Source organism: Musca autumnalis, unplaced genomic scaffold (genome assembly GCF_047663935.1).
Source record: "Musca autumnalis isolate F117 unplaced genomic scaffold, ASM4766393v1 scaffold_5, whole genome shotgun sequence".
Taxonomy (NCBI): Eukaryota; Metazoa; Arthropoda; class Insecta; order Diptera; family Muscidae; genus Musca; species Musca autumnalis.
This window is the reverse complement of record NW_027412088.1, coordinates 82,517,617-82,541,095: the sequence shown is the minus strand read 5'-3', so window position 1 is coordinate 82,541,095 and position 23,479 is coordinate 82,517,617. Positions and strand designations below refer to the sequence as shown.

Below are 23,479 nucleotides of genomic sequence, written 5' to 3'. Positions count from 1 at the left end.
CGTATTTGTAAACTGAATTCAGTTACACATTCAAAATGTCATCAAAATTGGAAGTATATAGCTTGTTTGGTGCAGCAAATACCTGAAATCGGGCGAAAATATATATGGGACCTATATTCAAATCTGAACCGATTTTCACCAAAAGCAATAGCGTTCTTTCTATGGCTAAAAAAATTGTTGTCCCCAATTTTCAGCTGAATCGGACAAAAAATGCGACCTGCACGTTGCGAACAAAAATACATGGACAGACGGACGGACATGCATAAATCGACTCAGAAAGTGATTATATGTATATCCCCAAAAGGAACTATGGGTCTATTTCGTTCCTTTTGTATGTTACATACAAACGCACAAAGACATAGTACCCCTAACCACAGTGTGGTGTAGGGTATAAAAAAAAAACAATGAACTATCTATCGTCACCATAAATGCCCGAAGACGTAACCCACAAAACCAAAACATTACAGGAGAAGCAAAAAACGTTATAAAATTTAAAACTGTTTTACGGAATATTAATCTTATGAAGGCGGGTATATGGGATATTATCGATCATATACGAAGGGGAATTAGTACTGAAACCAAAACCGCTGAATTGCTTAGTTTTGAGATCCTCCATTGCAACAAAATCTGCAATATTATCCCATTTTCCGAAATGCCATTTCTTGAATAGGATCGTTGTTTTTGAACGTAGAAGCTTGAAATTTTGCCAGAGCATGTATTTTAGCTTTATGTATCAGATTATCTCAAAAAACGAATTTCGATTTTCATGTCGGTTACGTCTTCGGGCATTTATGGTGACGATATATATGTTATAGTTTCGGAGAAATAGCTATTTCCTTCTCCAGAAATTTCCAAAAATTACGTATTGTCCAAAAGTGCGAAAAATGGTAGTTTTAGGAGCACGCCATGCCCTTGCAATATTTTTATCTAATTTTTTAGTTTTCTTAGTTTCAATATATTTACTATCGAATCCCATATAGATTTTTAACAATCGGTGACAACAAAAAATTGGGGTTTTGGCCAGGAAAATCGATTCCTGGACCACTGTGCATCGGTGGTACCCCAAGGAATTTTATTTTGAACACAAACTAAGTTATTTCGAGATCAAAAGTTTGGACGAAATCGGTTATTCATTTTATGATATCGCGCGTACAATTTTAGGAAATATTTTCGAAGTTTTGTGGGGTCATTTTCTCAAGAAGTATGGACTTGCCACTCAAAAAACGTGTACCATCGTAATAGGGGCCTTATGTTGCAAAAAAATCAAAACGATTCGAGAGGAGGTCCTAAACTGCACTTTTCCAAAATTTTGTGTGGGAGGTACCCGAAGGAGTTGACATATATAGTCCATATTATAACCTGATCTATGTCTCGTAGAAATATTACGATGTGCAAAGTATGGATCAAATCGGTTACTGCCTTCGAGAGTTATCGTGCGCACCATTTTAGCGAAATTTTTGACCTGGTGTGGTGGAGGTAACCAAAGGTGTGCATCGATATGGCCCATCTTAGAACTTGAATTAAGTTTGTGCAAAATAATATGACTGCAAAATTGTGTATCGAATTGTTTTATCCATTGGAGGGTTATCGTGCGCTACTTCCACTACACATGGTGCCCTGAAAAAACTTGTGTCTTAATGGGGGCAGCGAATATAAGTTGTTACAACAAAAATCAAAACCATTCCAGAGGAGGTATTAAACTGCACTTTTCCGAAAATTTGTGTGGTAGTTACCCAAGGGAGTGGACTGATGTGATCCATATTCGAACTTGATCCATGCCTGTAGTGCAATTCTCTAACTCATTTTTTGAGTTACCGACAAATATCAACGATGTTTTTCGGTAAGTTAGTGACGAATAAAAAGTGGTCGTAAAGTTCTACCGAAAGCAAGAGTGCTGTCAACTTTTCATTTTCATACCGATTTTTGTCGGTAAATAAAAAATGAGTTAGAGAATCGCACTACTGGTGGAAGTATTACGATGTGCAAAGTAATTCGGTTAATCTCTTCGAGAGTTATGGTGCGCATAAGTTCTGCGAAAATTTTCAACTTTTGTGGAGGAGGTACCCGAGATAGTGGACCGATATGGCCCATCTTCGAACATAAACAAAGTTTGGACAAAATATTACGAAAGGCAAATTTTGGACCAAATCGGTTAAAACGTTCGAGAGTTATAGTGCGTTCCAGCCAGACAGACGGACGACCATTGCTAAATCGATTCCAAATTGTCTGAAACAGATTTCATCCAAACATACTTGGAGTCTAAAACCATTATTGCGATGAGGCACATCGTTAGCCTAAATGATGAGGGTATAAAAAGGGCTTGTAGAGCTTGTGTAATAAAAAAGAGTTTCCCTTGTCGCGTGTTTCATAGGTGAACATGATATTCCATGTTAAAGGCGTACCAAAGATTTGCACCCTTAAACCAGGACACATAGACACTTGGCCATTTACTCACATCCTGAAACCGCTGAATTGTTTGCAACTACTACTTTACAGTTACAGCGTATTCAATTATCTGTGGACCCTTCCACTAGCGTAAGCACAGCTAGGGTCGAAGTCTGACAGCCCTATAAAAAATTCAGAAGTTAATATGTCAATACCAAACCTACCGACCACGGACCTCATATATTTTCCCATTCATTTTTATATTTTTTAATCTCTTGGTAGAATTCTAAAGTCATTGTGTCCTATTTATCTTTCTCTTCAGTCGCAGCAAACTTGTTTTTAGATATTTTATTTTCCGCTTTAAAATAAATGCAATACCTGCCTCCTACCTCCTTTCTTAGCCAATAATGCGTATAAATATATTTGTAGGGGAGCAAGCAAATACATTTTATGACAATCAATTTGCAACACCCAATAGTTAGTTACATCGAGAGAATTCAAGAAAACAACAACAATTTATGCTGTGCAGATGATGCGACCTGTTGCCATGCGCTCTCAAAGCCATAAAAGCTCCGATGTCGTATCCAACCCGACGATACACAAGGTCAATTGTTTTCATATTTCATTTGAAAAGTGGTAAATATTTAAACAACTGACTGAGCAATCTGCCGCAGGCATCAGTTAGCCTCAGCAGAATCAACCAACAACTGCAACAACGGAGGTTAGTAATAGAAATAAGCGAGCAACAGGAAGTGCCACAAAAAGCCAATAATGCGGAAAACGTGGTAATGCATGGATGATGCTACATAACTAGAAATACTTTTGTGGGATGACACTTCCTCCTTTCCCTATCCACCCAGGGATATATGAAGATAAACTGTGCCATGTATTGGAATTTATTGGTTTATCAGTATTGGGTTATTGTGGGAAAACTCGTTTTGCAAAATGAAAAAGAAAAATAGACAAAGCAGGATGAAAACAGGAAGTATTAGGCGATGGAGGAGAAGGAGGAGAGTATGGCTTTGTTATGTAAACTTACAACGCCCTCTCACATTTTATAGCAATCGTAAGGTTTTAATTTGTTTGTAGTAGTAGCAGCGATGCAAGTTGTTGTGTGTTGGGATAATGATGTTGTTGGTATTACGATGGGAGTTTCCCTTTCGAACTATTTTTAGTTTTTCAACAATTTTTTCTATCACCACCAAGGTCATTCTGTTGCTGCCAGTCAGTCGTTTGTAGTATGCCAGTTATTTTTAATGTTAACAAATTGTTTTTGTTGTAGCTAAAGATTATTGGACGTTAGCATTTGTGACTAAAGGTTATCCAGGAAAAAACTTCCTAAAAAATGGGTTTTTATAGTACTTTTTGGTAGTCGTAACTACTTACAAAACCTCCTACTAACCCATTATTTCAACAAAGGCATGTCGCAGTGAGTTACTAGTTATTTTATGACCACTAGAATAACTAATTATTCTGTGGCCACTAGAAGTTGAACAAGTAAAAAGTGTCAATCGACAGAGATAAACCCTCAGCCTATTTGAATTGAAACTTTCATCTACGGACAGATCGAATTTTATTTAGGGTCTTTTCAGAATTTGTAGGCCCTTTTTGGACATTTGATTGGATTAGGATTAAAGTTCAAAAATGTTTCGAAGGATATACTTAAAGTCTACATTCTATTATGGAAGTGGATCTGATTTTGAGATACATATCATTCGATAAATATCGCGCCCTCTAGTCATTTCAGTGGAGCATTGTACAACTTTTGGACCAGTATGCCAGGAAGCATGGACTTGTCCACGAAAATTATAATATCGCTGTAAACAGGACCACAACGAACCGTCATCGGTATACATTTCCAAAGAATCTTCGAACAGAGCCCAAACTGCACTTCAACACAAATGTTGAACTTTTGTGAGGGAGGCATTACCGATATGGGCCATTTTAGAAGTTAAACTAAATTCTAAATATTTGGGAGGAAGTACCTGAAGTTGTGGACCGGTATTGCCATCTTTATACTGAAACTAAGTGTGGAAAAAATATGACGAAAACCAAATTTTTGACCAAATCGGTGGATCAGTTCGAGAGTTATTGTGTTCTCCAGCCACCACATAGGGGTTTTTACACCTTTCTGGCTGTTTTCTAAAGAAGTATGGACTTGGCACTGAAAACACTTTTACCATCGTAAATGAGGCAGCGGATGCTTCAACAAAAATCAAATTGATTCGAGAGCAGGTCCTAAAGTGAATTTATCCGAAATTTTGTGTGACAGGTACCCGAAGGAGTGGACCATATTCAAACTTGATCTGTATCTGGCAGATATATTAGGATAAAGTATAGACCAAATTCGTCACTCCCTTCAAGAGTTATCGTGTGTACAATTTTATCGAACATGTTTTAACTTTTGTGGGGGAGGTACCTGAAGAAGTGGAAATGTCTATACGTCTCCGATGTGAACATGTGGTGGATGCCTATTTGCTACACGGAACAGATCTATGAACCGGGGTTCTTCTCTATGCCGGCCAGCACCAAAAGAGCTTAGAACAGGTATATATTGCCGCTCTCAGGGTGGAATATGGGAGTTGAATTTTTGTTTTGTCTGCGGACGGGATTAAATATGCGAACTTTGTCTAATTTTTTGCTAAACGTGTCTCATCCAGGGACATTGTTTAAACGTGATCATCAGCAACTCTTTGTATTTTTTTGTTACAGTTTTCTGTTGTTACTTCAAAATCTACTTTATCCTCTCAAATCATTTCTCAACATCCAGCTGAAACACAATTATCCTCTGCAAACTAAATCCACATTTATGTTAAATTTACATTTAAAACCATTCTATAAATCCTGTCAGCTTCGGTTGACTAGCTTTAGGGGGAGGTTTAACTATCTTCGACTGTCATTTATCCTCAGGATTTCAAACTGAAATAAACCAAAAAGGTATTACCCAAATCCATAATGTGACAATGGTTGTGACAGAGCTTAGTATTGCTCAGTCGCTTGCATTTCTAACGCAAATGCAGTGCTAAATCGATTGTTACGTTTTCCGGTCGCCTTCACAATGATGACGACTACCACGACGACGACAACGACGACAATTGTTATGGCTTAAGGTGTGGCATTTGAAGCTAAGGTTGTGGAAAATTATGGGGTTGGGTATAAAGATTGCGTATCTATGTGTGTGCATGTTTGCCACCGGAAATGATGAGTGAATGCAAACTCACGCTGGCAATCACGACAAGTATTTTGTGTATTTTTTTTATTTTTTATTTTTCATGTTATAAGTGTTTCAACCCGTTGAGTGACACTTCGTTACTGTAAAGATGTAGATGAGAAAGAACAATAATAACCGGAGACTAACGAATACAAATGAATAACAAACACATACCCACACAAATATGTACTCACCTATTTTTCGTATTATTCTTGAACAGAAGAATAAGGATGCAGTGGCACGTAGCTAAATGTAAAGTGCTTTTCATTTGGCAATTGCATTTTTATGGTATGAGGGAGAAAAGGTGATAGCCAGGATGGGGAATTGCTGGAAGAAAATTGTGTTAAGAATGTTTGAAAAAATATGATGAGAAAATGTGTTTTAAGTTATGGAAGGACTATGATGCAATCCCGGTTTTTTTGCAGGTTTCATCTGTTTTAGATTATGGAAATAATATGATGCACTCCCAGTGTGCAAGTCGCCGAAAAATTTTCGTTAAAGTCTTGAAAAATTGTCCTTAAACATTCACGCTGAATATGCCCTTCGAAAGATGATCTTTAGAAAAATTATAGAACATTTTACATAAAAATATATAAAATTAAAAAAAAGTGTTTAACATTTGTCTTAAATTTATTTTATAATTTTTTTTAAAGTCCACGCACTACTGAACTATTGAACAAATATTGTTTCTTTAAACCTTTGACATTTGTTGCCGTAAAATTTTAGAACTGTGGGGACTATGTAAAAACGTGGATCTATATCGACAAATTTCCGGTGGAAAGTTGAAGACTCGAAGACTCAGATATACCGAATATCGGGAGGTTCCGGCAAAATGCAGGTGAAAAATTGTATACTCCAAACGAAGACTCAGAAGTATATTGAGGCCACAACTTTCGATATACCGAATATCTGGAGGTTCCGGCAAAATGCAGGTGGAAAGTTTTATATCCCCAACGAAGACTATATACCAAATTTCAGCAAGTTCGGTGGGATATTGAGGCAACATCCGTCAAAATACCGAAAATCGGGAGGTACCGTTCTATGTGGGCTATATGAAGACGTGAACCTATACCTACAAATTTCGGATGGGAAATTTTATGCCCCCAACTAAGACTAAATACAAAATTTCAGCTATTTCGGTGGGATCTTGAGGCTAAAACCTTCAAAATACCAAAAAACTGGGAGGAACCGTTCTATGGGGGCTATATCAAAACGTGGACCGATATAGCCAATTTTCAATGCCAAACATCTTAGTAGTAATATAAACTTCTATACCAAATTATAAAGCTCTATCTTAAAATTTGCGAGCTATATCTTGATTTCAACAGGCGGACGGACGAACATTTTGATCAAGAATATATACACTTTATAGGGTCTCCGACGATGTGTTACAAACGGAATGACCAATTTAATTTCACCCTCCATATTATTGTGGAGTGTATAAATATCCACGCTCTGTGAGTCCCTTGGGAAATCTATTTTTAAAAATCTATACCCTGAGGAACCTTTAAAAAATATTTTTTCAATAAATCCAGGATTTGAGGGCCTTTTGAACAACAGTTTTTCAAAAATTCTACACTCTGTAGTTTGTTTGGGAAAATATTTGTTCAAAACATCCACGCTCTGTGGGTTCTTTTGAAAAATATTTGTTCAAAACATCCACGCTTTGGGGATCTTTTGAAAGATATTTTTTGAACATTCTTTGAAAAAATATTTATTTTAAAAATTCCACGCTTTAAGGATATTTGGGAAAATATTTTTAAAAAACCCCGCTATGAGGATTTTTGGGAAAATCTTTTTTAAAAATTCCACGCTTGGAAGATTTTGGGTAAATATAGTTTTAAAAATTCCACGCTTTGAAGATTTTTGGGAAAATATTTTTTAAAAAATCTCCGCTTTGAGGATTTTTGGGAAAATATTTTTTTTAAAAATTCCACGCTTTTAGGATTTTTGGGGAAAATATTTTAAAAAAATCCCCGCTTTATGATTTTCGGGAAAAATTTTTTTTAAAAACTTCCCGCTTTGAGGATTTTTGGGAAAATATTTTAAAAAAAATCCACGTTTTGAGGATCCTTTGGGAAATTTTTAAAAGAATCGACGCTTTGAGGAACCTTTGGGAAATTTTTTAAAAAATCCACGCTTTGAGAATTTTTGAGAAAATATTTTTTTAAAAAAACACGATTTGAGGATCCTTGGGAAATTTTTTAAAAAAATCCGCGCTTTGAGGATCCTTTAGGAAATTTTTTAAAAAATCCACTCTTTGATTATTTTTGGGAAAATATTTTTTGAAATAACGCGAGCTTTGAGGATACTTTGGGAAAATATTTTAAAAAATCCACGCTTTGAGGATATTTTAATAATTTTAAAAAATATTTTTAAAAACTCCATCTTTTGTGGGTCCTTTTGGAAATATTTTTAATAAATAATCTTTTGAGAACACATTTTATTAAAAATCCACGCTTTGTAGGTCATTTGACTATATATATTTTTTTAAATCCACGCTTTGTGAGTCATTTGATAATATATATATTTCTGTAAATCCACGTTTTGAGGATCTTTTGAAAAATTTAAAAAAAACAGTTATTAAGGATGCTTTGAAAAATATTTTTTGAGCATTCTTTGAAAAATATATATTTTAAAAACCCGTCGATTTGAGGATTTTTGGGAAAATATTTTTTTAAAAAATCATCTCTTTTGCTTGTCTGTTGCAATGACTAACTGAAAATATCATCCATTATTTATTAGATACGAGGGCAGTTCGGAAACTTCTTAGCCTAGCACAAAAAGCGCAGTATAAACAGAAAAAAGTTAAGTGTTTTGGAAACTTCCATCTCTGTTATGAACACATGTTAAATTTTGTTTCGATCTAGCAACTCCTTCATATAGAAACAGGTGTTCAAAAAAGACGCATCCGCAATTTTTTTACAATGTAAAAATTAGAAATGCGTGCTGTCATTAAATATTTACATACAAAAGGTTTATCAGGACAAGAAATTCATAATGATATGGTGAATGTGTTTCACCTATGAATGTGCTCCTTCATATGCAACTGTAAAAAAATGGGTTGCTGAATTTAAACGTGGTCGTACAAGCATTGAAGATGGATGAACCACGTAGTGGACGTCCAAACACAGCAAGAACAACAGAAATTGTAGCCAAAGTGCATGATATGGTATTAAATGATCGACGAATAAAAGTGCGTGAAATTGCTAATATCATGGGCATCTCAAATGATCGAGTCCAGTTAATTTTGCATGAAGAACTACAGATGAAAAAGCTTTCTGCAAGATGGGTGCCGCATTTGTTAACAGTCGATAAAAACGCATAAGAATGAAGATTTCTCAAGCTTGTTTGGATCGTTTTAAGCGAAATAAAATGGATTTTAAGCGTCGTTTCATAACTGTTGATGAGACATGGATCCATCACTATACTCCAGAGACAAAAGAAAAATCCAAACAATGGACTGAAGCTGGAGGAAGTGCCCCAAAGAAGGCAAAAACAATTCAATCGGCTGGTAAGGTTATGGCAACGGTTTTTTGGGACTTCAAAGGTATTTTATTGCTTGACTATCTGCAAAAGGGTAAAACAATAAATTCAGAGTACTGTTGCAACCTTTTGGATCAATTAAATGTACAAATTCGAGAAAAACGTCCTGGCTTACAACACAACAAAATAATTTTTCATCAAGACAACGCACCAGCGCACAAGAGTGTTTTAACAATGGCTAAAATCAACGTATTAAAGTACGAGTTGCTTGACCACCCACCTTATTCTCCTGATTTAGCTCCCAGTGACTTTTACTTGTTCCCAAATCTAAAAAAAATTCCTTGCTGGCAAGCGTTTTACCGCAAATGAAGATGCAATTACAGTTGTAAACCACTATTTTGAAGACCTTGAGGAAAACTATTTTAGTCAAGGGATAGAATTGCTAGAAAAGCGTTGGACTAAGTATATTGAAGTTTCAGGAGATTATATTGAAAAATAAAAATATTTTTGAAAAACTAACTATTCTCTTTCATTGATAGGCTAAGAAGTTTCCGATCCGCCCTCGTACTATAAGTAATGGAACAGCAATTAAATCAAAAATTCTTTGAGAACATCTCCTCCCACCACTTCCCACAAAACAATGCATGAAATCATCATTTGTATTATTGCTTATAAAGTTACATAATTCTCTTTCTGTTTCCCAAAAACAAAATATAATGAAACAAGACACACTTAAAACATGAGGAGAGATTTCATTAATCTCCTGTACGTGACATAAATGTTAAACTTGAAAGCTTCTTGAATATTAACTACACCAATACACCAAAAATGTTAATGTGTTGTGTTTTATTTTGTGGTTTTTGTTTACAGATGGCTGGTGCTGGTGATCCAAAATGGCAAAAAGATGCTTCCGATCAGAATTTCGATTATATGTTCAAATTGTTGATAATTGGCAATTCGAGTGTGGGCAAAACAAGTTTCCTCTTCCGCTATGCCGATGACAGTTTTACATCTGCCTTTGTGTCGACGGTTGGCATTGATTTCAAAGTGAAAACAGTATTTCGACACGATAAGCGAGTTAAACTGCAGATATGGGTAAGTAAATGAATGGATGGACAAACAGAAAGCGAAAATAATAAGCTCCACATACCACCCACTCCCACACATTTTGTAAAATATTTTCCATTTTATAGGACACTGCTGGCCAAGAGCGTTATAGAACAATAACAACAGCATATTATCGTGGCGCCATGGGTTTCATTTTAATGTATGATGTCACAAATGAAGACAGTTTTAATTCCGTACAAGATTGGTAAGAATTGAGGCCAGCCGGGATGCTGGGCATCTCCTTAAAATATGAATAAAAACATTTTTATATTTGTTTGTTTTTTTCTTTCTTTACGGCTTCTTTTAAATTCAGGGTAACTCAAATCAAAACTTATTCATGGGATAACGCACAAGTCATTTTGGTTGGCAACAAATGCGACATGGAAGACCAGCGAGTAATTTCCTTTGAACGTGGGCGACAATTGGCCGATCAATTGGGAGTGGAATTTTTCGAAACATCGGCCAAAGAAAATGTTAATGTTAAGGTAAGAAAATTGAATGGTTTATTACGAAGAGAGTATAGAGAAGGAAATGCATTTTATGAATACTCTCTAAACCAAATCAACAACTAATTGTAAGATCTAACAATTTGAAAAATTAACCAGTATAAACCAGAATATTGTTGGCTGTCATATTACACATTAAATTGTAAAATATTTCAGAAAGTATAGATGTTATGAAGTTTTAACTGAAAATCATTAATTATTTTAAATCATTAATCATGGTGCGCCTTGACTAACTTTAAATTAAAGGTGCTTACACCTGGGAAGTTTTTGCGGATTCTGAAACTACAATATTCATAGGTGAGAAACATCAAAAACAAAAAAAATCACTGGAGGGATTTTGAAATAAATCGCGGTCAAAGTTCAAATTTTTAGGGGTTTTTTAGGGTTTCACGATATTACTTGGAAACCGCACGTCCTATCGCAATAGAACTAAAGAAAATTTTGTAGCAGTCGAGATCTTCTACAAGATATTTTCGTAGGTTTTACCATTTTGGAGATATAGAAGTTCAAATTGGGACAATGCACTGACGTACCGCCTCCTTAAAAAACAATGTCATGTACGGTGTGCCTTAAGTAACTTTAAATGAAAACCGCTTTCACCTGGGAAGTTTTTGAGGATTCTAAGGCAGCAATGTTCATAGATGAGACAAATCCAAAAAACAATAAAAATCGCTGAAGGGATTTTCAAATAAGTCGAGGTCAAATGTCACATTTTTAGTTTTTTTTTTGTTTTTTGTTTTGAAGAAAAAGCTAAGTAAATAATATTTAGAAAATTAATATTTGGGTTTGTTTCATTCACATACATTTTCGTATCGACATACCCCCCATACCATTGCTATCGCAAACGATCCGTTTTCGAATATTTTTCGATAGTTTTGCGGATATTTTGTTCGAAAACGACACTCGAGAACGAATTAAAAACGATTCATTCGTCGCTCAGTTTGTGGCAGGAAAACCTTCGAATTCGAATGTCGTTAATAATATCATTAGCGAATGAAAGATGATAGTTTTTATGATAGTGCCGAAAAATCATTTTAGGCGGAGTTTCGATTTTTTGACATGTTTAACTTTATCTGACGTCTCTTGATTTTTCTGTTATGTACCTTTTCTTCTTTGTAATGTTTGCGATTCAATGCGTTTATAAACATTGTTGTCTTGCATTTGTAACCAAGCTATATGCTGTGTTTATCATAACTTCTTGTTAATATTATAAGTAGCATTTATATCGAAAATATTTGAAAAAAGCAAATGGGAATTTTTCACGAACTACATAAAATTATTTTTTAAAACGTAAAAATTTCCGAAATAAAAAATGTTTCTCGAAACAATTTTTCTTGTGAAGAAAAAACATTCGCAAAATGTTCGAAAATGATATCGTTTTTAAATTTTGACGAACAAAAGAACAACGTGCTTGTGTACACCCGAAAAACATTTGCCAATCCTTCGACAGTGATATCGTTTTCGAAAGTTGTGCCGGACATTCGAATAATATCCGCACTTGGTATGGGGGGTACATAAACCGGCTGTTAATCTACATTTGTGACCCAAATTTGATGTTATTGCTGATTAGAATTCCCACCACAAATTGTACTACTGTACGACGAATCATTTGCTAGTTCCCTCGCCTCTGCTGGGACATTTTTGTCTATTTTCGGGTATTCGACTAACAAGTATGAAACGAACGGCTGAAGCTCTGATTATATCCCAAAAAAATAACCATAGCAACCCACGAATCAGAGGAAATAGGCAGAACTTTAAAGCTGTGATTGATAAATTCTCTGAACCACTTCCAATCCGTTTTTCCATGGTTCAGAAGAGTTCGGCGGTCAGCGATTATGTAGTCGGGTGGCATGTTTACTTAGATTAGATAGGATAGTGGTCTAAGAGAAATTATAGGTTGCCAAGACACGTAATCTTTCACAAACCGGTAGCCACAATTGTGATGAGCTGTGCCAATTACCTATTATCTTCGTAGAAGTGTCTTCGTTCATCGTGCAAAACGTGGAGCATACAATTTGCTCACTTAGTACTGTACCTATCTGGTCATAGCCAAGAATGGAATTCTATAGAAGTCCCCTAAAGAGGACTTCTATTCTATAGAAGTCCCCTAAAGAGGACTTCTATTCTATAGAAGTCCCCTAAAGAGGACTTCTATTCTATAGAAGTCCCCTAAAGAGGACTTCTATTCTATAGAAGTCCCCTAAAGAGGACTTCTATTCTATAGAAGTCCCCTAAAGAGGACTTCTATTCTATAGAAGTCCCCTAAAGAGGACTTCTATTCTATAGAAGTCCCCTAAAGAGGACTTCTATTCTATAGAAGTCCCCTAAAGAGGACTTCTATTCTATAGAAGTCCCCTAAAGAGGACTTCTATTCTATAGAAGTCCCCTAAAGAGGACTTCTATTCTATAGAAGTCCCCTAAAGAGGACTTCTATTCTATAGAAGTCCCCTAAAGAGGACTTCTATTCTATAGAAGTCCCCTAAAGAGGACTTCTATTCTATAGAAGTCCCCTAAAGAGGACTTCTATTCTATAGAAGTCCCCTAAAGAGGACTTCTATTCTATAGAAGTCCCCTAAAGAGGACTTCTATTCTATAGAAGTCCCCTAAAGAGGACTTCTATTCTATAGAAGTCCCCTAAAGAGGACTTCTATTCTATAGAAGTCCCCTAAAGAGGACTTCTATTCTATAGAAGTCCCCTGAAGAGGACTTCTATTCTATAGAAGTCCCCTAAAGAGGACTTCTATTCTATAGAAGTCCCCTGAAGAGGACTTCTATTCTATAGAAGTCCCCTAAAGAGGACTTCTATTCTATAGAAGTCCCCTAAAGAGGACTTCTATTCTATAGAAGTCCCCTAAAGAGGACTTCTATTCTATAGAAGTCCCCTAAAGAGGACTTCTATTCTATAGAAGTCCCCTAAAGAGGACTTCTATTCTATAGAAGTCCCCTAAAGAGGACTTCTATTCTATAGAAGTCCCCTAAAGAGGACTTCTATTCTATAGAAGTCCCCTAAAGAGGACTTCTATTCTATAGAAGTCCCCTAAAGAGGACTTCTATTCTATAGAAGTCCCCTAAAGAGGACTTCTATTCTATAGAAGTCCCCTAAAGAGGACTTCTATTCTATAATAGTCCCCTAAAGAGGACTTCTATTCTATAGAAGTCCCCTAAAGAGGACTTCTATTCTATAATAGTCCCCTAAAGAGGACTTCTATTCTATAGAAGTCCCCTAAAGAGGACTTCTATTCTATAATAGTCCCCTAAAGAGGACTTCTATTCTATAGAAGTCCCCTAAAGAGGACTTCTATTCTATAGAAGTCCCCTACAGAGGACTTCTATTCTATAGAAGCCCAATAAAGAGGACTTCTATTCTATAGAGTCCCCTAAAGAGGACTTCTATTCTATAGAAGTCCCCTAAAGAGGACTTCTATTCTATAGAAGTCCCCTAAAGAGGACTTATATTCTATGGAAGTCCCCTAAAGAGGACTTCTATTCTATAGAAGTCCCCTAAAGAGGACTTCTATTCTATAGAAGTCCCCTAAAGAGGACTTCTATTCTATAGAAGTCCCCTAAAGAGGACTTCTATTCTATAGAAGTCCCCTAAAGAGGACTTCTATTCTATAGAAGTCCCCTAAAGAGGACTTCTATTCTATAATAGTCCCCTAAAGAGGATTTCTATTCAATGATGAGCCGCCTAGCCCAGGCGGTTATTGTTGCCCTCCAACAGCGAACTAATATCCTGCGTTCAAAACTATTCATAGGCGTAATGTACACATCTAGCACCTCCACCTCGACAGTCACACGTTTCACTGCTACCCCCTTACTTTCCATGTATGGGTTAAGCTCGTAGTAGGAAGGTTATCTTCGAAAGCAAAACTTCACCCCCCCCCCATCATTTTAAAAATCTTTCTTTTGGTGTCACCGGGCGTTTGAAAAAATTTTCAGATTAAAATTTTTATCTTTGAAGCCCTGGTTTAATATCTATTGCTTTTGGCCCTTGTTTATTGTATAGACTCAGTCTTTAGGCTAATGAGGTTAATAATGGTTTTAGACCCAATTAGGTTTGGGCGAAATCCGTACGTCCGTCTGATCTGATCATATTCATTCTTTCCACTCATTCGCTAAAATGAGTGGAATCGTAATATTTCTTCCAGCTAAAAATACGGATCATGTCGGAAAAATTCTTTCTATGGCAAATTGGATATACATTGCGAGATTGGTGCACTAATTACCTAAAATAGGTCAAACATACATATATATGATGGCTATATCTAAATCTGAACCGATTTCAAAATAGTTTGGCAAACTTATTTTCAGTGCGAGGTCGCCGAAAATTTTCAAATTTTTATCAAAATTGGACAAAATTTGCGTGTTTGGTGCATCAAATACCTCAAATCGGGGGAACATATATATGGGAGCTATATCCAAATCAGAACCGATTTCAATAAATTTTGGCAAGCTTTTTTCTTAACCAAATTCTGGCACACGTTCTAAATTTCATCAAAATTGGTGTGGCGAAAATATATATGGGAGTTATATCCGAATATGAACCGATTCTTACCAAAATAAATAGCGATCGTCCTTTGGCAAAAAGAAAAAACTATATTCTCCAATTTTCATGGGAATCGGACAATAAACGCGACCTTACTTTGTTTACAAAAATACATGGACAGACAGACATGTGTAAATCGACTCAGAAAGTGAGTCTTTGTACAGTATAGTCTCGATAATTCGGACACTCGTTAATTCGGACAACGCGGTAATCCGGACATTAGATTTTTTTACATTGTAGACTCAGTAATCCGGACATCACATATTTTTCTTACCTCAATAATCCGGACATCAATATATTGTTCCTCTCTTGAGTATTAAATTTTTATTTATTTCATTGACCTTTTCGGTCTTAACAATAGCAATTGTCAATGTCGTCGACATTAGCAAGTAAGTATAACTGTTTCCAGCAGGATGTTGAAGAGATCACTCGAAAGGCTGCCTCCTTGTCTGAAACCTGTCTTGGTACTGATTTTTTCGGAGAGGTTCTTTTATATTTTAACTGAGGACCGAATATCAGCTAAAGTCATCTTACAATTCCGAATGGCTTGAAATACCTTTGAAGGTAAGGGCCTGTCGAAGGCTCTAAAGACGCATTGGTATGGCTCAATTACTTCGTTGACCATAGGCTTTAGTCGTTCGCATAATATCCCTGACACTATCGTATAAGCATTAGGGAGCAGATTTATTCCCCTATAATTAGAGCACACAGTCTTTTCTCCCTTCTTATGGAGGGGACAGAGGATGCTCAGTTTGCAATTGCCGGTACGCCTTCTTCCGGTCAGATGGTGCGAGATGCTTAAATTTGGTACTGCTAACTGTAATGTGTTTTTGCCGCTACAAAGTCTATCAGCCTCATTCCATTGTCAGACGTTTCACTATGAAGACTGAATTTCCCGATTGTTGGGCCAAAGCCAAATCCTTTAAAATTTTGACATTAAAATGTTAATGTCATGAACAGAACACCGATCATATGTTATTTCTTTGGTCTGTTCATCATTGTGTTCAGTGGGAGCATGACACACTGTCGAAACCACTGATCTAGCGGAGCGTAAGTCAAAAAATCAAACTATAGAATTGCGAAAGATTTTCCGTTGTATCGATTACAAACACTTTGCTGACAAAAATTTTGTTTTTTATTTTTGTTGTTGTAAATATACACTCAGTTATTCACTATCAAATACAAGAAATTTTGCTACATCAGATTTTAACAGAAATGTTTGCTAAAAAATTAATTTCATATTTATATAAATGTTAAATAAATTCGTAATAAAACATAACAACATTTATCTTTAATTGATAGCGGAGGGTGTGATTTAAATTATAAAAAATTGTTTGGGGCCTGGAGTAAAGCTGGCAAACTATCGATAGTCGGACTATCGTTTTGATCACTGTCGTAAAGCTTTGTTTATTACGGACTCGGATGAAAACAAAACAGTATAATTTTTCTTAATGTTTTCTTTTAGAAAAATATTTGCTGGAATGTAATACACAACTCTTTAGAACATGTCATTGTTGTAGAATGTCTCTATCACGTAGTTTTTAGTATATTTTTCAACGACAATTTCATAAAAAATTTCAACAATGTAGTGAAACTCCAAATATGAGAATAAACTGTCTGTGTGAACAGTGTTTGAAATATGTGTTGTAAAAGATATAGTACAAAATACCGCTGAAACGACATGAAATAAGCATTTTAGAGTTTCGGAATGTTCGGATTTTTTGTAAAGGGTTAACTTGGTTCTACTCCCAATAGTTTAGCTGATACGGACCAGAATTCTAGAAATTATGTGAAATTTTCGACATTTTATCGATTTTGAAGCCCTCGATGGAGTTTTTCTTAGGTGGTCTGTTCTACAGTTAAGTTCTACTACTTTAGTGTTACAATATTGACAATAAAGACAGCAAATTACGTTTCTAAGATAAAGGCCCGATAAATGCAAAAACATGTAGTTTTAGTCCCGTTTAGATGAGGTCATAAAATCCGAATTGAATTTGACAGGATAAAACCCAACTACTAGAAGTTGTTTGCATTTTCCGTATTGCACAGTGTAACCCAAATAACTTGTTTTAGTGGCCGCCGTATGGACCTATCTTGAGTACGGTTACATGGGGACTATATCAAAACGTGCACCTATGTCCATAATTTTTGGCGGAAATGTTTTGTGGCCACTAGGAACCCTAAGTACCATTTTTTTTTTAGTTTTGTTCGTGTCGCACAGTGGTATATAATACAATGTTTTGTTTTCTTTGACGATTTTTTTATTTATTAAGTCTATTGAACAATGTTCCTTACAGACTAAAGAAAATATACAAATGTTATTAACAATATATACATATATTATTAAAATATAATTAGCCGATAGCCTTAGATGCTAGTGCTATTTTTTATATAATTTTATTGTAATTTTTTATTATAATAAATATTGAAAATAAATAAATAAAATAAATTATTAAAATATATAATTAACAAAATTTAAGAATTGCATTTTTAGGAATTTCATGTAAATATTTATTTAATAAAAATTAACTTACAAAGCTAGGATATTGAAATTTTGGGGAAGGATATTAACATATATATTTTTTTTTAAATTGCAGGATGTTTTTGTATGTAATTTTTCCTTGAATGCAATAAATGAACGTTATTATATAAAGCCAAAATTCTCCTCTTTAATATGACAACAACAACAGCATAGTGCGATGAGTACAAGTATTTAAAATATTTTTTTTTTGAAAAATGTTGTCCTTTGAATGTCCTTTAAAAGGTCAACAGGATGAGAAAACGAAAAATCTTAAGTGCAATTTTACTCAATTTTTCCTATAGTTTCAGACGTATATAGTCTGGTTCAAGCGTAACGAAATTTTTTGAAAGTTGTCGGACGGTGTAAGTCAGTGTGTCATCTTTAGGTGTTGTTGTGACGCCTTTCCCAAATCATTGTATTTCCTGTATGGCAGTAATGTCGGCCTTGAACTTTTCAAGTACATCTGCCAATGCGTAAACGGCCTGCAAAGAACTACTATTTTGAAATTTTTGCGATTTTTTCTTTTATAAATTTGACAGAAATTTCAAAAATACTCGATTTCTGCAGGTTATGGGACAGAGCAAGTATGTTGCTTTATGGAGGGATGGTTTAATAGACCCAACCCTTGTTTTCAATATTTTTATGGGTGCATGTAGATAGCTACCCTGGTGACACCACGGGGAGGTCAGTCCACTTGAAATGAATGAGGGACCAAGATAAGTCCTGCGCGTTGCCATGTTAAGGTCAGCGCCGTTGCTTGGAATATTTCATAACCTATGAAACACATCTTAAAATGTTTTCCAAACGTGCATCAAGTTCCATAAAGGTCTATTTTCGACAGCACTTTGGGCTACCTTCCTTACAAAAGTTCTAAATTTTCGCTCGAAAAAAGCCAAATTTGTTCCGCTAATAAATTTGTTATTTTGAAAAATAATAAGTAAAAAAGCATTAAGTTCGGCCAGGCCGAACTTTTCATACCCTCCACCATAAAATATTCATTCCTGTCCCCAACTTTAAGTGAGTACGTTAAAATGTCAGATAATGAACATAAAATGCTTCATTCGGGAGGTCCTTTTTTATGGTGCCTATATCTAACTGTTGACAATTTTTGGTGGGCTAGAAATTGGGAGGTACTGTTATATAGGGGTTATAATAAAACATGGGCCTATGTTGACAGTTTTTGATGGGAGAATTTAATGTCAAATAGCTCTTAATTCGGTTAAAAAATTTAGCTAGAATCCTCAAAATATCGAAAATCGGTACATAACGTGGGAACTTCAAATGTCATTAACAGCTAGTTCGGAGGTATCTGGGCTATACGAAAATATGAACTTAAATGAACAAATTACAGAAAGTTCGTCCAAACAATAAAGCCAAGGTACGGAAAATCGGGAGGTTTGTTTTGTGTCTATACAAAAACATGGACCTACGTTCGGTTAAACATTTTAAGTAAAATCCTCAAAGTACCGAAAATCGGGAAGTATCGTTATATTGGGACTATGTTGAAAATTGTTGATGCAGTGTGTGGTGACCACTACAACCTTCAAATGTCAAATTACAGTAGTTCTGTTAAAAATTGTAGATAAAATTGCCAAATTACTGAAAATTGGGAGGTACCGTTACATGGAAGCTATATCCGAACATGGACTTATGTTGACAATTTTTGATGGAGAGGTGTTGTGACCACTAAGAACTTCAAATGTCAAATTACTGCTTGTTCGGTTTTATATTGTAGGTAAAATCATCAAATTACTGAAAATCGGGAGGTACCGTTATATGAGGTCTTTCTTGAAAATTTTTGGTGGAGAGGTGTGGTGACCACTAAGAATTTCAAATGTCAAATGTGCAAATTACAGATAATTCGGTTAAAGCTTGTAGGTAAAATTCTCAAAATACCTGAAATCGGGCGGTAACGTTATATGGGGGCTATTCCAAAACATGGACCTATGTCCACTAGTTATAAAGCTTCATTGTCAATTAAGAACCCTAAATGTCAAATTATAACTATATCGGTCTGAAAATGTAGCTAAAAAAGTCAAAATACCGTAAATCGGGGGGTACCGTTATATGGGGGCTATACCAAAACGTGGACCTATGTCCACAAGTTTTGTCACATAAGTTTATTGACATTTAAGAACTTCAAATGTCAAATTATAGCTTCATCGGTCTGAAAATGTAGCTAAAAACGTCAAAATACCGCAAATCGGGGGGTACCGTTATATGGGGGCTATACCAGAACGTGGACCTATGTCCACAACTTTTGTTATATAAGTTTATTTATACTTAAGAACCCTAAATGTCAAATTATAGCTATATCGGTCTGAAAATGTAGCTAAAAACGTCAAAATACCGTAAATCGGGGGGTACCGTTATATGGGGGCTATACCAAAACGTGGACCTATGTCCACAAGTTTTGTCACATAAGTTTATTGACATTTAAGAACTTCAAATGTCAAATTATAGCTTCATCGGTCTGAAAATGTAGCTAAACCCGTCAAAATACCGTAAATCGGGGGTATCGTTATATGGGGGCTATACCAAAACGTGGACCTATGTCCACAACTTTTGTTATATAAGTTTATTGACATTTAAGAACCCTAAATGTCAAATTATAGCTACATCAGTCTGAAAATGTAGCTAAAAACGTCAAAATACCGTAAATCTGGGGCTACCGTTATATGGGGGCTATACCAAAACGTGGACCTATGTCCACAAATTTTGTTATATAAGTTTACTGACACTTAAGAACCCTAAATGTCAAATTATAGCTAAATCGGTCTGAAAATGTAGCTACAAACGCCAAAATACCGCAAATCGGGGGGTACCGTTATATGGGGGCTATACCAAAACGTGGACCTATGTCCACAACTTCTAATATATAAGTTTATTAACAGTTAAGAACTCTAAATGTCAAATTATAGCTACATCAGTCTGATAATGTAGCTAAAAACGTCAAAATACCGTATATCGGGGGGTACCGTTATATGGGGGCTATACCAAAACGTGGACCTATGTCCACAACTTCTAATATATAAGTTTTTTAACAGTTAAGAACTCTAAATGTCAAATTATAGCTACATCAGTCTGATAATGTAGCTAAAAACGTCAAAATACCGTATATCGGGGGGTACCGTTATATGGGGGCTATACCAAAACGTGGACCTATGTCCACAAATTTTGTTATATAAGTTTACTGACACTTAAGAACCCTAAATGTCAAATTATAGCTAAATCGGTCTGAAAATGTAGCTACAAACGCCAAAATACCGCAAATCGGGGGGTACCGTTATATGGGGGCTATACCAAAACGTGGACCTATGTCCACAAGTTTTGTTAAATAAGTTTAATGACACTTAAGAACTCTAAATGTCAAAATATAGCTAAGTCGGTCTGAAAATGTAGCTAAAAACGTCAAAATACCGCAAATCGGGGGGTACCGTTATATGGGGGCTATACCAAAACGTGGACCTATGTCCACAACTTTTGTTATATAAGTTTATTGATACTGTTACGGAATTAGATTTAACTAATCCCCGTGTAGACGTTGTTTTATTCCCCAGTACGATTTGTACCAAATAAAACAGGGTTCGTTTTAGATTACGTTTCTACAATGCTTTATTTACTTTATTACACTTATTCGAAACCGACTTTAATTACTAGCACACAGCTTGTCTCTAGTTAGCACGCAGCACTTCTTTAACCGATCTGTTCAGTTCAACGCTTAAAACACAACTACTACGTCATTGCCATTTCCCCGGCAATTTATACCCCAAAGTCTCCCTGTTCGAGAAATATCTAGAGCATATGGCAACACCTCGAATCTGTACAACGAACACACAGACGCACATTCGCACTAAGCGAACAACCATACTCACATACATACATGGGGGATGATCAATGACGTAATTACAACAACAAATAAATGTAAGAAAAGAAGTGACAAACTAAACAATAATTACATGACTATGGCAAAACAAAATAAAAGCACATTAATGAAAGGTAAAGTAACATCCAGAATAATGAAGAGAGTTCTACATGGTAGTTGTTGCTGCTTAAATAAAGTAACTGCGTAATAAAAACTTTACGTTACAATTCAAATTTTTAAATTAACGGAAATTAAACTAAACTAACTTAAACCTATCAGTTACATTCGTAACAATACTTAAGAACCCTAAATGTCAAATTATAGCTAAATCGGTCTAAAAATGTAGCTAAAAGCGTCAAAATACCGCAAATCGGGGGGTACCGTTATATGGGGGCTATACCAAAACGTGGACCTATGTCCACAAGTTTTGTTATATATGTTTATTGACACTTAAGAACCCTAAATGTCAAATTATAGCCAAATCGGTCTGAAAATGTAGCTAAAAAGGTCAAAATACCGTAAATCGGGGGGGTACCGTTATATGGGGGCTATACCAAAACGTGGACCGATATAGCCCATCATCAAACTTGACCTGCCTGCAAACAAAAGACGCATTTTCTCAAAATTTCAGCGTCCTATCTCCATTTTTGTGGATGCTAGAGTGATTACCACAGACGGACGGACGGACGGACGGACGTGCTCAGATCGACTTAGAATTTTACCCTGATCAAGAATATATATACTTTATAGGGTCGCAAATGAGTATTTCAATGCGTTACAAACGGAAAAACAAACTTAATATACCCTTCATACTATGGTGGAGGGTATAAAAACAACATCAATGGGATTAAGCTAGACTCTTTAAAAATAACAAATTACAGGAAGCTTGTAAGCTACGTAAAAAATTACGTTTGGTGGGGTTCGACATCTGAAAAAATAGTCTTAAAAATTCACCTATAGACATTTTAGGTTTTAATGCATATTTGTAATTTCTTTCGAAAGTATGTTAAGAAAATATTCTACAGCGAAAATGTTCGAAAAATATATGTATATTTAAATTCTATACATTTGTTGGTGCTTTCTTAGCAATTAGTAAAAAATATTTAAAATAAAAACCTTCCAAAAAACACGCTCAGCATATGTTTTATTATAACTCTCAAAAAATATTCTGTCATGTTTTTCATTATTTATTAATTCCTCTTCTTCTTCTTTCCAGGCTGTTTTTGAACGTTTGGTCGACATTATATGTGACAAAATGTCGGAAAGTTTAGATGCCGATCCAACATTAGTAGGCGGAGGCCAAAAAGGCCAAAGACTGACCGATCAACCTCAAGGCACACCCAATGCTAACTGCAGTTGTTAGATTCCTTTCGTTTTTGTTTTACAACAAGAAAAAAATCCACAAAATAACAACAACAAAAATAGATTATTCAGATTTCAACAACAACAATAAAATGGAAAAAATAGATAAAATTAAAGAAACAAAAAATAATAAAATAAGTTTATGTTTTTTAAATGAATGAAGATGCAAAACAACAAAAAGAAAAACACATACATACATATTCCAGAGAACAAACAAAATCCATAAACAGAAAAAAAACTAGTCAAAACAACTAAAACACAAAAAAAACTGACATAGAAGAAAACATAAAAACAAAACTAAATTATAAATATATTAAATAAAATGGAAATTATACATATTTACAAATTATTAAATAATATTAATCTATATATTTAAAATAATAAAAAAATAACAAAATATACAAAATAAGTCTAAATTTAACTAAAATGAAAATCATATAAAAAAATATGAAAATTTAAAACAAATGTTAAACTTAGTAAAAATTGTCAT

General features: G+C 35.1%; 1 protein-coding gene across 4 annotated transcripts in view; it reads left to right on the top strand.

The window, feature by feature from the left end:
- The window catches only part of Rab3 (RAS oncogene family member Rab3), an 83,317-nt gene extending 60,142 nt beyond the window's left edge, over nt 1-23,175 (top strand). For all 4 annotated transcript variants that reach the window (XM_073957983.1, XM_073957980.1, XM_073957982.1 and 1 more), the window contains 4 exons: nt 9,953-10,177; nt 10,276-10,394; nt 10,503-10,674; nt 22,844-23,175. In XM_073957983.1, the coding sequence (XP_073814084.1) occupies nt 9,953-10,177; nt 10,276-10,394; nt 10,503-10,674; nt 22,844-22,990 (663 nt within the window). In that variant the 3' untranslated portion in view covers nt 22,991-23,175. The remainder of the gene's footprint in view (nt 1-9,952; nt 10,178-10,275; nt 10,395-10,502; nt 10,675-22,843) is intronic.
- The last annotated feature ends 304 nt before the right edge of the window (nt 23,176-23,479 follow it).